The sequence below is a fragment of the Balaenoptera borealis genome (genome assembly GCF_965194805.1).
Source record: "Balaenoptera borealis genome assembly, chromosome: X".
Lineage (NCBI taxonomy): Eukaryota > Metazoa > Chordata > Mammalia > Artiodactyla > Balaenopteridae > Balaenoptera > Balaenoptera borealis.
Window position 1 is genome coordinate 127,962,717 of NC_138881.1, and position 14,008 is coordinate 127,976,724.

At 53.7% G+C, this 14,008-nt stretch overlaps 1 protein-coding gene across 5 annotated transcripts; it reads left to right on the top strand.

The window, feature by feature from the left end:
* Window positions 1-621: 621 nt before the first annotated feature.
* TMEM187 (transmembrane protein 187) lies at window positions 622-8,207 on the top strand. Of its 5 annotated transcripts, none has more exons than XM_082376893.1 (3): window positions 622-967; window positions 4,488-4,616; window positions 5,255-8,207. In XM_082376893.1, exon 3 carries the CDS (start codon window positions 5,506-5,508, stop codon window positions 6,304-6,306), a length of 801 nt encoding a protein of 266 aa, XP_082233019.1. In that variant the 5' UTR covers window positions 622-967; window positions 4,488-4,616; window positions 5,255-5,505; the 3' UTR covers window positions 6,307-8,207. The 5 variants fall into 5 exon arrangements, with proteins under 5 accessions (XP_082233019.1, XP_082233016.1, XP_082233017.1 ...); XM_082376894.1 differs by lacking the exon at window positions 622-967 and adding an exon at window positions 2,158-3,235; XM_082376890.1 differs by lacking the exon at window positions 4,488-4,616 and having other exon boundaries at window positions 622-993.
* The last annotated feature ends 5,801 nt before the right edge of the window (window positions 8,208-14,008 follow it).

Sequence of the window (14,008 nt, forward strand, 5' to 3'; positions counted from 1 at the left end):
GCGACGTCACTGTTTCCCCCCATACCCCGCCCTCGCAGGCTTCTCCTCCTGGCCGAGGCCTCTTAAAAGAACCTCGCGCTGCCTCGCGGCGAGGGACTGGTGCCGCTGCGCGCTTGGCTTGGGGTCAGGCCGCGCTCGGGTCAAGCACAGGCGTCCCCAGCCCTGTGGCCGCCGAAGCGCGCCTCCACGCCTCCGCCCTGGGAGCCGCCATCTTGCCACTTCCCCTCGCCCGGCCGTCCGCGGGCGTCACTAGCGACTTTCAGCACAAAACAAAGATGGCGGCTGCGGCATCTGGGGAATGCCCGGATGAGAATGCCTCAGAAGCCGTTGGCCCCGCCCCCTTGGGAACTGCCCCCCGGGTCGCTGAAGGGACACACGCCAGAGGAATCGCTTTAACTAGCAGTGGGGACAGGGCACACAGGTTGCTGAGGGTGGCTGACGGAGACATTAGAGTCAGGCCTCGGACCGGGGAGCGGACGTTTTCCTGCTCCGCACGCCCAGCTGCCTCCGGAAAGGTGGCCCGAAGCCCGCCTCCAGGGGAGCCGGAGGCGGGGTGAGAGTGGGCGGTAACGCGGCCTGGCGCGCCACGCCGGGGGCGGAGCCCTCCCAGGCTCCCAGGCCTGCTGTCCCGCCCCCACGCGGGGGCGCCGCCGCGACCGCCGGCGCCCCAAGAAAAAGAGTGGGGCTGCCGCGCGCCGAGCCGCCCGCCGCCCCTCCGGCTGTCGGGCGGGCAAGCCAGGCTGGCGGCGCCTGAGGCGAGCGGGCGGGCGCGGGAGCGGTCCGCATCGCCCCGCGTCACCTCGCGTCACCCCGCCCCGCCTGCTTCCCAGGGCCCCGCGTCCCGCCCCGCGCGCAGGCGCACGGTCGCCTTTCGGGTCCGCCCTTTTTCGAGATTTGAATTTCCCCCAGCAAAGCGAGAGAGGCAAAATACCCGGATGGTGATCGCTGGCCTTTTCGCGCCAATCCTGTAAGTTCTCACAACAACCTTGAGAGGTGGGTACTGTCATCACCCCGATGTTCCAAATCTTGCAGGAGACCGTCTGGTCGCTGCACTGTCACGCTCACTGCCAGACGCAGGGTGTAATGCGCTGCTGTCCGGGCTCTTGGAATGACAACAGATGATTTTTCCTGTTTCTCTCATCTTTATTTGATCTTCACATTCACCAACCTCCAGCCGAAATTTGGCCTTTCCCGCAATTACAAGTGTAGGCAGCAAAGCACAGAGCGTTAAGCCTGGTGACTGTGTCACCAAAGGAAATGACAGATCATTTGAGATCATATAACTTTTCTTGTGGCTATCCTGAAATTAACTAAATTACAAGTTATTACAGAATAACTGCTTTGAAATTACTGTAGTTGGGCTTCCCTGGTGGTGCAGTGGTTGGGAATCCGCCTGCCAGTGCAGGGGACACGGGTTCTGAGCCCTGGTCCGGGAAGATCCCACATGCCGCGGAGCAGCTAAGCCCGTGCACCACAGCTACTGAGCCTGTGCTCTAGAGCCCGTGAGCCACAACTACTGAGCCCGCGTGCCACAACTACTGAAGCCCGTGCGCCTGGAGCCCGTGCTCCGTGGCGGGAGGGGCCACTGCGGTGGGAGGCCCGCGCACCGCAGCTGGAGAGAGCCCGCTCGCAGCAATAGGACCCAACGCAGCCAAAAATAAATAACTAAAATAAATAAATTTATTTTAAAAAAAGAAATTACTGTAGTTATTCAACCTGCCCATAGATCCTGTAATTTAACCTATTAGTTAAGAAGCACGTATATTACTATATCATACATTTTCTTTTTTTTTTTATAAATAGAAATCCATTTTAAATTTATTTATTTTAACACTTTTTTTTTTTTTAAAGCATTTTTAATTTTTATTTATTTATTTATTTATTTTTGGCTGCGTTGGGTCTTCGTTTCTGTGCAAGGGCTCTCTCTAGTTGCGGCAAGCGGGCGCCACTCTTCATCGCGGTGCGCGGGCCTCTCACTATCGCGGCCTCTCTTGTTGCGGAGCACAGGCTCCAGACGCGCAGGCTCAGTAGTTGTGGCTCACGGGCCCAGTTGCTCCGCGGCATGTGGGATCCTCCCAGACCAGGGCTCGAACCCGCGTCCCCTGCATTGGCAGGCAGACTCTCAACCACTGCGCCACCAGGGAAGCCCCCAAATTTATTTATTTTAGTTATTTATTTTTGTCTGCGTTGGGTCTTCGTTGCTGCGCATGGGCTGTCTCTAGTTGTGGCGAGCGGGGGCTACTCTTCGTTGCAGTGCGTGGGCCTCTCATTGCAGTGGCTTCTCCTGTTGCGGAGCACGGGCTCTAGGCACGTGGGCTCAGTAGTTGTGGCATGCGGGCTTTAGAGTGCAGGCTCAGTAGTTGTGGCGCACGGGCTTAATTGCTCTGCGGCATGTGGGATCCTCCCGGACCAGGCCTCGAACCCGTGTCCCCTGCATTGGCGGGTGGATTGTTAACCACTGCGCCACCAGGGAAGCCCATATATCATGCATTTTCAAAAATACTTTAATAACTGTCTTTCGACATATTAAGTTTCTGTTGTAATTCTCTGTTTTAGTTTATGCATTTGGAAGCATTTGTTTGAGAAAAAGCCAAAGAGTCCTGTGACACAGCCAAAGGACAAGAGCCCTCACCTGTGTTTCTGTGCCACCAACTGCCCTAAGTGACCTTGTCCATTCACGTCACCTCTCTGGCCCCAACTCCTTCCCCTGTAAAATAAGGAAGCCAAGCTGCTGGTTCCCAGGCGCCTTAGCCACATTCAGTGATTCTGTCCTCAGAGTTCAAGAATCAGTACGGTAGTTCCAGGCTCCCTGGGCATCCAAGTGGCCCAGATTGAGCTCTCCTGCTGCTGGTGGCCCATGGTACAGCCCTCAGACTGGCGTCCCCTTACCTGCAGAAAGGGAACAAAGGTGGTCAGGGTCGTCACGGGCACAATAAACAGTTGTCATAACGACACAGGCCAAAGAAACCGCCACCGTGACACGTGACAGTGGCTCCGCTTCAATGCATCCAGACTGAGGAAGCAGGAGAGTTTAAGGAACACGTCTTAACCCCTTAGCCAGGAGACTGTCACGTTTTGCAGGACTTCCCGCAAAGAGCCCAGCACCAGACCAGGGGAGAGGGTGTTGCTGGAGAGCCCTCGGCCCTTCATGTGCCGGGGGACGCTGGGAAGAACTTTGAGAGTCACGTAACAAGTGTCACAGCACCTCAGGGGTGCGGAGGAGCTAGGCCGTAAGGTACCCAGCCTGGTCTTCCTGGTGGACTTGGGAAGTTCGTCTGATTACACGTCGCTTTCAGCTTGCGCAAGGGCTCGGTAGCCTCTGGCCAGCAGCTGGAGAGGAGTCACTTTCCACGCCCTTCCTGGGCCTCCTTGTCTACCAAGCTGACAGTGCTGGGCTCCGGTCCCCCGCTCTCCTCCATGCTGCTGGCAGACAAGAGGGTCAGGCTAGCGCTGGCCGCGTGGGGCCCGGGAGGCCTGGCCCTTCACACCAGGGAGTCGGGCCCCAGGTGGCGTCGGGGAAGGACCTGGAGATACGAGGCCGGGCCTCAGCTGGTGCCCCAGCCAGACTCAGGAGCGGAATGGGGAAGTGCCGGTGCCAGAGCGGAAGCCACAGCCGAGCTGAGGGTGTCAGCAGGCCAGGCCAGGGGGCACCCGCGGGGCTACATGAGCATGGCACTTTGGTGCCTGGCCAAGAGGTCGGGGCGTGATCGTGTGCGAGTGGAGAGCCGGCCACTGAAGGGTGCTAAGCAGGGGCGGTCCTTGAGGGAGACGCTGGGGGCTGCTGTGTGCCAGCCTGGAAGTGGGGACCCCGGGGCAGGGGCAGCCCCCCAGTCCCCCAGCCTAGAGGCTCCTTAACCGGAAGCTGCAGCGAGGAGGTGCGAGACAGTGCTGCATGCTGAGATGAGGGTTGGGACAAGGCCTTCAGTTCCTTCGTGGAAATGCTGGTCCCCTTAACAACAGGCCCCCAAGGCAGGATGGGAGCGAGAAGGCTCACTAAGAGACCCAGCGGGCCCCTTCCCGGATCTTACAGGTGGGCCCCAGGGCCAGTCTGAGAAGTGAAATGGCAAACAGGACGAGGAAAAAGAGCAGGGGTGCTGGTTTTGTGCTTGAACAGAAACTGAGCAGCGGAGGGAGAGCACAGAATCAGACCCTGCCCCGCCCTTTCAGGGCCTGAACTGCAGGAGGGCAGGTGGACACTGGGCCTCAGAAATGAACTGTGGTCTACATCTCTAAGAACTCATTTAATTCACACCACGACTCTGCAGGGAGGTACTGGTAGCATCCCCATTCTGCAGGTATGCAAACTGAGGCCCGGAAGGGTTCAGGCCCAAGATCACACGGTTAGTAGGTGGGGGAGCTGGGGTTTGAACAGGGACAGTCCCTCTCGTCCCCATGCTTGCCTGCCTGATTGCTGTCTTCGCTTTGAGTCACTTTCAGGGCATTGAACCTCTTCTCTTGTTGATATTAATACATCTCTTGGCTACCAGGCCAACTCACACCGCAGCAGGCCCCAGAGCAGTTGATGGTCCATGAAAAGTCCACATTGTTTTTAAATTATCGGACTGCTTCTGTGACTGCAGGAAGTGGAAGGTTTTCTTGTGAGCCAAGGACAGAAGGTGATTTTGAAAGGCGCGGCACTTCAGGGGCAGGCAGGAGGGTGAACCAGGGTGGCAGGCCTGGGGGACGGCTCCCTGTGCCACCTGGCCTCACACCTAAGAAGCAGAAGGGAGTCCTCCCCCCGCCCCTACCCACCCCCACCATCCTTGCCTTAGATTCCAGAACTCGGACCACAGCTAATGGTTTCTCATTTAACTGGGTATTTGGTTCAAAGGGCTTTGGGACTGGCTTGGAAACTTCCACATTTGTAATGCCACTGAGGTGGAAAAGCCCATTCTGAGTTTTAACAGCAGACCTAGGAAAGATTTAAGTCTCTAAATGCAGTGGCTCGAAGGGAACTAGGGCAAGGAGCGGGATTTTTATAGTACACAGATGAAAGAACAACAGCATAGGTATCAGGAGAGAGGGGCACAAAACCTCTAGGTGAAAGAGGGTTCTAGAGGCTTCTAGAGGCCACATATAAGAAGGTGAATGGACTGTGTGTGGGTATTCCTGCACTTTTATTTCTGTGTGTTTTTTTTTTCTGATGAAAACTGTTGGTGGATCCTGAGGCTGAGAATCGGGAAGATGGAGGCTCTGTTTTGGATGGTTTTCTTTCTACCCACACTCTTTAACTACACTCTTTTTGTAACCACAGAGGAAAAAGGCAGAACGATCCTCCACTGGTGCCAACCAATCAGCGGAACCCTTGCCTTCCTCTGGGCCACCGCCTCCACTCGGGGCAAGGTCGCAGCATCTGCGTCGGGAATCACGGGGACTTCTTCCTGCTGGCTCAGCTGGGAGGCCGAGGAGTGTTTTGCAAAAAAACTGTTTATCTGAATTCTGAAATAACACTGGAGACGGCTGCTCTCTTAAGCTCTCCGACCCGGGTCACACATAGGGCTCCAGATGAGGCCCGAGTCGGGGCAGGCCCTCTTCCACGTGGCCCTGGTCAGCTGCCTCTGCGCGGCCACCGTCCACACCGGTGTTTTCGCAGGTGTCTCTGTCCAAGTGGGCTATGAGCAGTACGCCGAAGCGCCGGTCGCCGGCCTCCCTGCCCTCCTGGCCATGCCCTTCAACTCGCTCGTCAACGTGGCCTACGTGCTCCTGGGGTTGCACTGGCTGCAGACCAAGGCCAGCGCGCCGGGGGGCCGCACAGAGGCACGGAAGGCTCGCTACCTGAAGGACGTCTTTGCGGGCATGGCCCTGGTCTACGGCCCGGTTCAGTGGCTGCGCATCGCGATGCAGACGCGCCCCACCGCCGTGCTGGACCAGTGGCTCACCTTGCCCATCTTTGCGTGGCCGGTGGCCTGGTGCCTCTGCCTGGACGGGGGCTGGAAGCCCTGGCTGCTCCTGGCCGTCGAGGGCCTCTCCCTGTGCAGTTACAGCCTGGCCCTGCTGCACCCCCGTGGGTTTGAGGCGGCGCTGGGCGTACACGTCGCGGCAGCTGTGGGGCAGGCCCTGCGCACTCAGGGGCGCCACGGCAGCGCTTCCTCGGGAACGTACTTGGCTCTGGCCGTGCTCTCCTGCCTGGGTTTTGTGGTCCTCAAGCTGTATGACCACGAGCTCTCGCAGTGGCACCTCTTCCAGCGGCTCACGGGCCACTTCTGGTCCAAAGTCTGCGATGTGCTCCAGTTCCACTTTGCCTTCTTGTTCCTGACCAACTTAAACACCTGCCGAAGACGCCCTCCTGCGGAGAAGGTGCGTTGAAGTGTGCAAGGAAGGTGCTTGCGGCCGCTGACCCACCCTAACATCAAAATGCGCTCTCCGCTGGCATCCTGTCGTCAGTGTTCAGTGTCCTGGGTGCAACAAGATAGGATGATGACAGAAGACTGCCCCTTCCTTCAAGCTATGGGCTTCAATACTCTGAGTATGAATATTCAACATTATGAAATGTTATGCTCTCTGCAACTTACTTTCAAAGAGTTAAAGCAAATATCTAAGGGCCGGGATGTGGGGTTCCATTTTAGTATTCTTGTAATTTTTCTGTAGTTTGAAATTTTTCAAAATAAAATGCTGGGGGGAAATGACCCCAAGAAATCCATCAGACTCATGGTTGGACAAAGAATGGTTGTCTGCTTCAGGATGTGGGCTACAAGCATGGGCTGGCGACAGTGGGGCAGGGTAGCTTCTGGCTGGCGTGCCAGGCCAGGCGCTGGGGTTACCAGTGAGCGTCCCCAGAGGTATCTGGCTTCAGGGAGACTGAGTCATAGTAAACACATGCGCCTAGCAGACTGGTGGGGAAATCCGAAGTCCAGAGCACTAACTCACTGTGACATCTGCGACTGCCAAGCTGACAGCAGGTCACGTGGAAGTCACGTCACCTCAGATCCTTTGTGGAACAAGGCAGGGTGCGTCTAGATGAAGAAACACCCACAAATGTCAAAAGTTGAATCCTCACCAGAATGTTGCTTGCTGGGTCTTCCCTCAGAGCCAGGGTATAGCTTAGATGTCCTCAGCAGCTAGGGTTACTGAAGTGTCAGGTGTCTGTCACCCATGGAGAAGCCCGGGTCCTTAGGAACCGTGATCCCCTGATGGCGTCTCAGCGTAGGGCCATGGACTTGGCATCTTTCAACCCCAAAGCGTGCTTCTCATGCAGATGCTAATGCTTGAACCAGAGGGCCCCCCTCGGGGGGGGGACACTGAGGCCCAAGAGATGCTGAGGGGTCTGCCTTTGGGTTGCCCTTTAGAGACCATCTCCCTATGCATTCTTTCTCCCACTTGGTAACGTGTTCTTTAGACACCTGTTTCATTCCCCGTCACCTGAAAGGCATCTGGTCTTTAAAGACAAAGGTGAGGGCAGAAGGGAGAGGATGTCCTGTCCCTGCCGAATGGCGTCTCGGGATGGGCAGCCCACATGCATCTGTTCAGTGTCCCCTGAGGCCCCTCTCCCTGGAGCCTCGAGGGTTGGCCTGTGGACCGTTGCCATGACTACCAAGGTGATTTTGAAACCGGGTACCTGGGCAGGATGTTCTGTTCTGGGCACATCTCCAGTGGGTGGCGGGTCTCAACCAAGTTGTTACCTGAAGAATCCTGTCGGTGAACATTGCCTCTGCCCCTCCCCTGAGGACTGGGGCCCGAGGCGGGGCCTGCCGGCTTTGAAGAGCAGGGCCAGCATTTGCTTCGGGAAGCAGCTTTGTTCCACTACAGTTATCTCGAAGGCTTTGTATGTCCTAGAAGAGGAAAAAGGCTATGGGCATCTCCTCGAGGAGGCCAGAGGGAGGGAGGGGAAAGACGTGATTTCTCGGGTGTCTCAGTTAGAGACGGAGGTGGCAGTGTGGAGGAATGGGGGAGGACCAGGGTCTGATGTGGGGTGGGCTCTGATTCCCCCCTGCTTGGCTACCTCTCTCTTAGTCGCTGTTTCCTTCCTTGACAGAGTGGATCCCCTGAGAATTGGGGCTTTGCATAGCCTCGTTCATTCCATACCTTTGAGCCGCAAGCACCCATAACTTATTTTGCTGTTTTTATTTTATTTTATTTTTACCAATACCTATTTAATAAATAACCCTGGGAACCTTCTGGGTTTCATTCCACTCCTGTGTCAGGCTGGGTCCCCACAGGAAACAGGTGTCACGCTGAGATCAGGGTGATTCAGGACTGTTTCATGAAGAACTACGAACACCACTGTGCCGGGGGAGGGGGGGAGGGAAGGGGGGGGGAACCGCAGGGGGTCTTTTCCACTCTGGGGCCTGGGGAGACCCTGGGCGGGGTGGACTCCACCCAAAGGAGAGACTCGTGTGGAAGGGACACCTCGGATGGGGCAGAAACCTCCAGAAGCCCAAGGTGGTCAGATGAAATGCAGGACATCAAATAATGTTTTAGTACCAGTGTGTCCCCAATGTCTCATGAGATGTGCTTATACTAAAATAATGTTCATTGTTTATCTGAAATTCAGGTTTCACTGCGTGTTCTGTCTTTATTTGCTAAATCAGACGGCCCTATATTGAACCCATCCAACCAAAGCCAGAGGCCTGGAACCATCTCTCTCTGCCCCGTTTTTGATCAGTGTTTCTCAAAGTGTGGCCAGCCTCAGCCACGCAGCTTCCTGCGTCCCCTCCAGCCCTGGTGAGTCCCGGCTTCCGGGGCCGGGGCCTCAACCAGCCTCAGCCCTGCCCCAGGCTGCGAGGGTGCCCGCGGTGTCAGGCGCCAGAGGACGGAGGCTGGCGGCCGGGCCCCCTCTGGGCTCTGCTCTTTCCTCTGCAACCTGCCCCCGGAAAGCAGCGAAGCCGATGGTGACCAGATGGGCCCTGCCCCCGCGTCTGGCCTAACGGTTTCGAGGCCCCGAAGCTGGGAGGGATCTCAGAAACCGTCTGCGCAGCCCCCTCGTTCCGCAGAAACTGAAACTATAGATGTGCGACTTTGCTGAAGGTTTCAACGCTGAGCATCCGAAAGGCAGGCGGCCGGCCTCCAGGCCCTTCTGCCGTGATGCCCCACCTCCCCCGGGAAGCAGTGACAGTGGCGGCACCACCTGGCCTCTTCTCACTTCCCCACACGTGGCCTGGGGATCTGCTCCCCCTGAAAGCAGTGGTATTGGTTTTGCTCTGATTGTGCAGGTATACAGGCTCACGGTGGGGACGACGAGCCAGCCGAGAGCGCCATCGGGGTTGCGGTGGCCCCAGCGTGGGACACACCCCCCTGCACCTGTCTTTCCCGCTCACGGTGCTGGGCCCCGATGCCGCCCCTGGCCCCGCGCCGCTGCAGTGGCATCTATACCGGCCGCCCTCACCCCAACCTCCTGTGCCTGCCCCTTCGCCCTGGAGCTTGCCTTCCTCTGGGTCAGGGTCAGGAGGCGACTCAAGGGCACCCGGGTTGCCTTTCCCACTGACATTATGGTTCAGTTTCTAACGGCGATGAGAGAGGCCGGGCAAGGCGTCAGGGGGCTTTTCCATTTTGTGCCAATCTGATGGGGGCAAAGCAAGACCTCGTTGTGACTTTAACTCGTGCCCCTCCACACACACGCATGCACACTTGTGCACAACTGGTGCTTGTGCACTTGTCTGTTGGAAGTTAGGATTTATTCTTCTGTAGGTTGTTGGTTTATATCCTTTCCTCATTATTGGACTTTTTCTTCCGAAAGTTTGCAGGAGCTTGTTTTACATTATAAACATTAACCATTCATCTGTCATCTTAAGGGAACGTGGTTGAAGGTTTCCCCGGTCATGGATGTCTAAATGCCTGTCTTTTTCTTTGTAGCTTTTGGGTTTCTTGTCTATACATCAGGTAGCTTTGTCAAATCTTAACATCTCCTATAGCTGCTTCAGGTAGTTTTCATTATACAAAGTTAATTATAAAATTATTAAGACTAATACTCATAAAATAGTTGAAAGTTACATTCAGAAGCAAAACAGTGCAGCTGTCGTCACTGTTAACAGGACAGTTCACCGAACTGTTCTTGACCGGAGCCCTTCACAATCATGTTCTATGGAAATGCCCAAACCCCGTGGAGCACGTCTCATCGCAGCCTGGGGGATGAAGGAGATTTTGTTTCTCTGCACTTAAAGTTGGGCACGTCCCACAGGTAAACATTTCCCTCTCACCTCCGAAAGCCTCCATGAGTAGAAATCTTTGGGTAAATATAAACTAGGCAATTTCTGTTCCCGAGCGAGCCCCCAAATAGCCATGAAATTGGAGAGCACCTCTTCCCCTCCTAAGTGGGTCTTGGGTTCCCGGTGTTTTCAGCTGCCAGGTGCCCCTCGAGCCCTGGCTGCCTCTCTGCTAAGTGCTGAATTCCGGGGCCGGAAAAGCTCCCCAAGCCTGCTTGCCCAGCAGGTCCTTCTAACCATTTTCATGTGTTTCTAGTCTTTTCTTCCGTTTCCTGCCTTTCACTTGGATCTTCAGAACCGCTGACTTCTGCTTTTACTTCTGCCTCTTCTTTCTCATGCAGCCTAACAGATCACACCGGGGCCTGACCCTACTCTCCCGCCCCAGAGGCAACCACCGTCCGGAGTTGGGTGTAGCCCACTCCCCAACACGTTCTGAGACCTTTCCTACAGGGGAGCGGGGGGAGATGACCAGCAATGTGCACTGCCGTCTCGCACGTGCTGTAACCTTCCCTAGAGGCACCACGTGGCCCTGATCCATCTCCCACCAGCTTCAGGACTGGATCTGTGGGTGTTTTCCCCCAGGTCTCCTGGCTGCCCATCAGGGTAGTTCCTCCTTTGGTGCTGCTGTCTGGGCCTCTCTGCCTACGTGTGAGCACGTCGCTAGGGGATCTGCCTGTGCACAGCACATCTGCACTTCAGCTGAACTAGAAGTTGCCAAATCCCTCGCCACGGTGGTTGCGGAAATGACTGCCCAGGAGAGGAGTTACTGTCTGCTGCGCTGATGGCAGTGAACTAGAATTTCATTTCCTTATGGTTTGCCTTTCCCAGCTTAAAACTGAGGTTGCCTGGAAAAATCAAACATAGGATCCAGCAATTCCACTTCTGGGTATCTCCCCAACAGAAGGGAAAGCAGAAAAACAGAAATATGGATCAATGGAACAGGATAGAAACCCCAGAGATAAACCCATGCACCTATGGTCAACTAACCTATGACAAAGGAGGCAAGGATATACAGTGGAGGAAAGACAGTCTCTTCAATAACTGGTGCTGGGAAAACTGGACAGCTACATGTAAAAGAATGAAATTAGAACACTCCCTAACAGCATACACAAAAATAAACTCCAAATGGATTAAAGACCTAAATGTAAGGCCAGACACTATCAAACTCTTAGAGGACAACATAGGCAGAACACTCTATGACATAAATCACAGCAAGATCCTTTTTGACCCAGCCCCTAGAGAAATGGAAATAAAAACACAAATAAACAAATGGGACCTAATGAAACTTAAAAGCTTTTGCACAGCAAAGGAAACCATAAACCACACCAAAAGACAACCCTCAGAATGGGAGAAAATATTTGCAAATGAAGCAACTGACAAAGGATTAATCTCCAAGATTTACAAGCAGCTCATGCAGCTCAATAACAAAAAACATACAACCCAATCCAAAAATGGGCAGAAGACCTAAATAGACATTTCACCAAAGAAGACATACAGACGGCCACGAAGCACATGAAAAGATGCTCAACATCACTAATTGTTAGAGAAATGCAAATCAAAACTACAATGAGGTATCACCTCACACCAGTTAGAATGGGCATCATCAGAAAATCTACAAACAACAAATGCTGGAGAGGGTGTGGAGAAAAGGGAACCCTCTTGCACTGTTGGTGGGAGTGTAAATTGATACCGCCACTATGGAGAACAGTATGGAAGGTCCTTAAAAAACTAAAAATAGAACAACCATATGACCCAGCAATCCCACTACTGGGCATATGCCCTGAGAAAACCATAATTCAAAAAGAGTCACATACCACAATGTTCAATGCAGCACTATTTACAAAAGCCAGGTCATGGAAGCAACCTAAATGCCCGTCGACAGACAAATGGATAAAGAAGATGTGAGAAAAGAAAAAAAAAGATGTGCTACATATACACAATGGAATATTACTCAGCCATAAAAAGGAACGAAATTGGGTCATGTGTAGAGACGTGGATGAATCTAGAGACTGTCATACGGAGTGAAGTAAGTCAGAAAGAGGAGAACAAATATCGTTTATTAACGCATATGTGTGGAACCTAGAAAAATGGTACAGATGAACCGGTTTGCAGGGCAGAAATAGAGACACAGACGTAGAGAACAAATGTATGGACACCAAGGGGGGAAAGCGGTGGGGGCGGGGGGGGGTGGTGCTGTGATGAATTGGGAGATTGGGATTGACATATGTACACTAATATGTATAAAATGGATAACTAATAAGAACTTGCTGTATAAAAAAGATAAAATAAAATTCAAAAATTCAAAAAAAAAAAAGGAAGGGAAAGCAGGGTCTTGAAGAGATACTTGTACACCTGTGTTCACAGCAGCGTTATTCACAATAACTAAAACATGAAAGCAACCCAAGTGTCCATCAATGGATGAATGGACGAACAAGATGTGGTCCATCCAATCAGTGGAATGTTATTCAGCCTTAAAAAGGAAGGTCGTTCTCACACCTGCTACAACATGGCTGGACCTACAAGGCATCACGGTCAGGGAAATCAGCCACGCACAAAGGACGGATACTGTGTGACTCCACTTGTATGAGCCGCTTAGAGTCGTCAGATTCCTAGAGACAGAACGTAGGATGGGGGGGGGGCACGGGCTGGGGGAGGACGGGCTGGGGGAGGGGGAGGGGGGCTAGTGTCTAACGGGGACAGAGTTTCCCTTGGGGAAGATGGACAGTTCTAGAGATGGATGGTGGGGATGGCTGCACACCAACCTGGGTGTACTGAATGCCGCCCAACTGGGCGCTGAAAAATGCTTAACGTGGTAAACGATGTTATCTGTATTTAACTATACTTTAAAAATCGACATTGATCTCTGCAGTTCACTAGCTGAGACACCTTGAATACGTTTTGTCAGCCCTCTGTGCCTCAGTTTCCCCTCTCATATGGCATGGCTGGTTGTGAGCACTGGTCGAGGTGACCCATAAAAGCAGTTCAGGAAAGTGTCTGCACAGAACCAGCTGTGGGTCCTGGCCGCTCTTCCCAGCCCGGAGCTGCATCTCTCGGGCTGCACCGTAGATGAGGAAACACGAATCATACTGGGAGTAGCTAATGGTTACTGAGGGCTTACTGTCGAGGAAAGTAAGTTTAGAGAAGTTGAATAACCTTCAAGTTTGTGGAGGTAGGAAGTGGCCAAGGTGGGGTTGGCCCTGGGGCTTCAGAATTCCCTCCCTGCTCTCGGCTGCTACGTTGTGATTTGTAATTAGAGCCCTTGCCACCGTGGCTTGGGAGCCAAATTTCATTTTGAAAATATGTTTAAAAATTGAGGGACTTCCCTGGTGGTCCAGTGAGTAAGACTCTGCGCTCCCAATGCAGGGGGCCTGGGTTCGATCCCTGGTCAGGGAACTAGATCCCGCATGCAAGCTGCAACTAAACGATCCCGCATGCCGCAGCTAAGACTTGGTGCAGGCTAAATAACTAACTAACTAACTAACTAACTAAATAAATAAATAATTGCGATAGGAATCACATACCATACAATTCACGCTTCTAAAGTGTACATTCCAGTGTTTTTCAGTATATTCTGTGCAACCGTCACCATGAATTCCAGGACATTGTTATCACCCCAGAAGAAACCCCAGGCCTGTTAGCAGCCGCTTCCCATACTGCCACCCAGTCCTGGCACCCACTCATCTGCTTTCTGCCGCTCTGGATTTGCCTCTTCTGAGCCTTTCGTATAAATGGACTGATACACCATGTGGCCTTTTGTGTCTGGCTGCTTTCACCCAGCATTGTGTTTCCGAGGTTCATCCATGTCGTAGCATCTATCAGTACTGCATTCCCTTTGACGGCCGTATAGTTCTCCACGGTGTGGTTAGACC

Bases quoted from the DNA above. Each gene is read 5' to 3' on its own strand.
- TMEM187 (XM_082376890.1), top strand. From the start codon at position 5,506: ATGAGGCCCGAGTCGGGGCAGGCCCTCTTCCACGTGGCCCTGGTCAGC.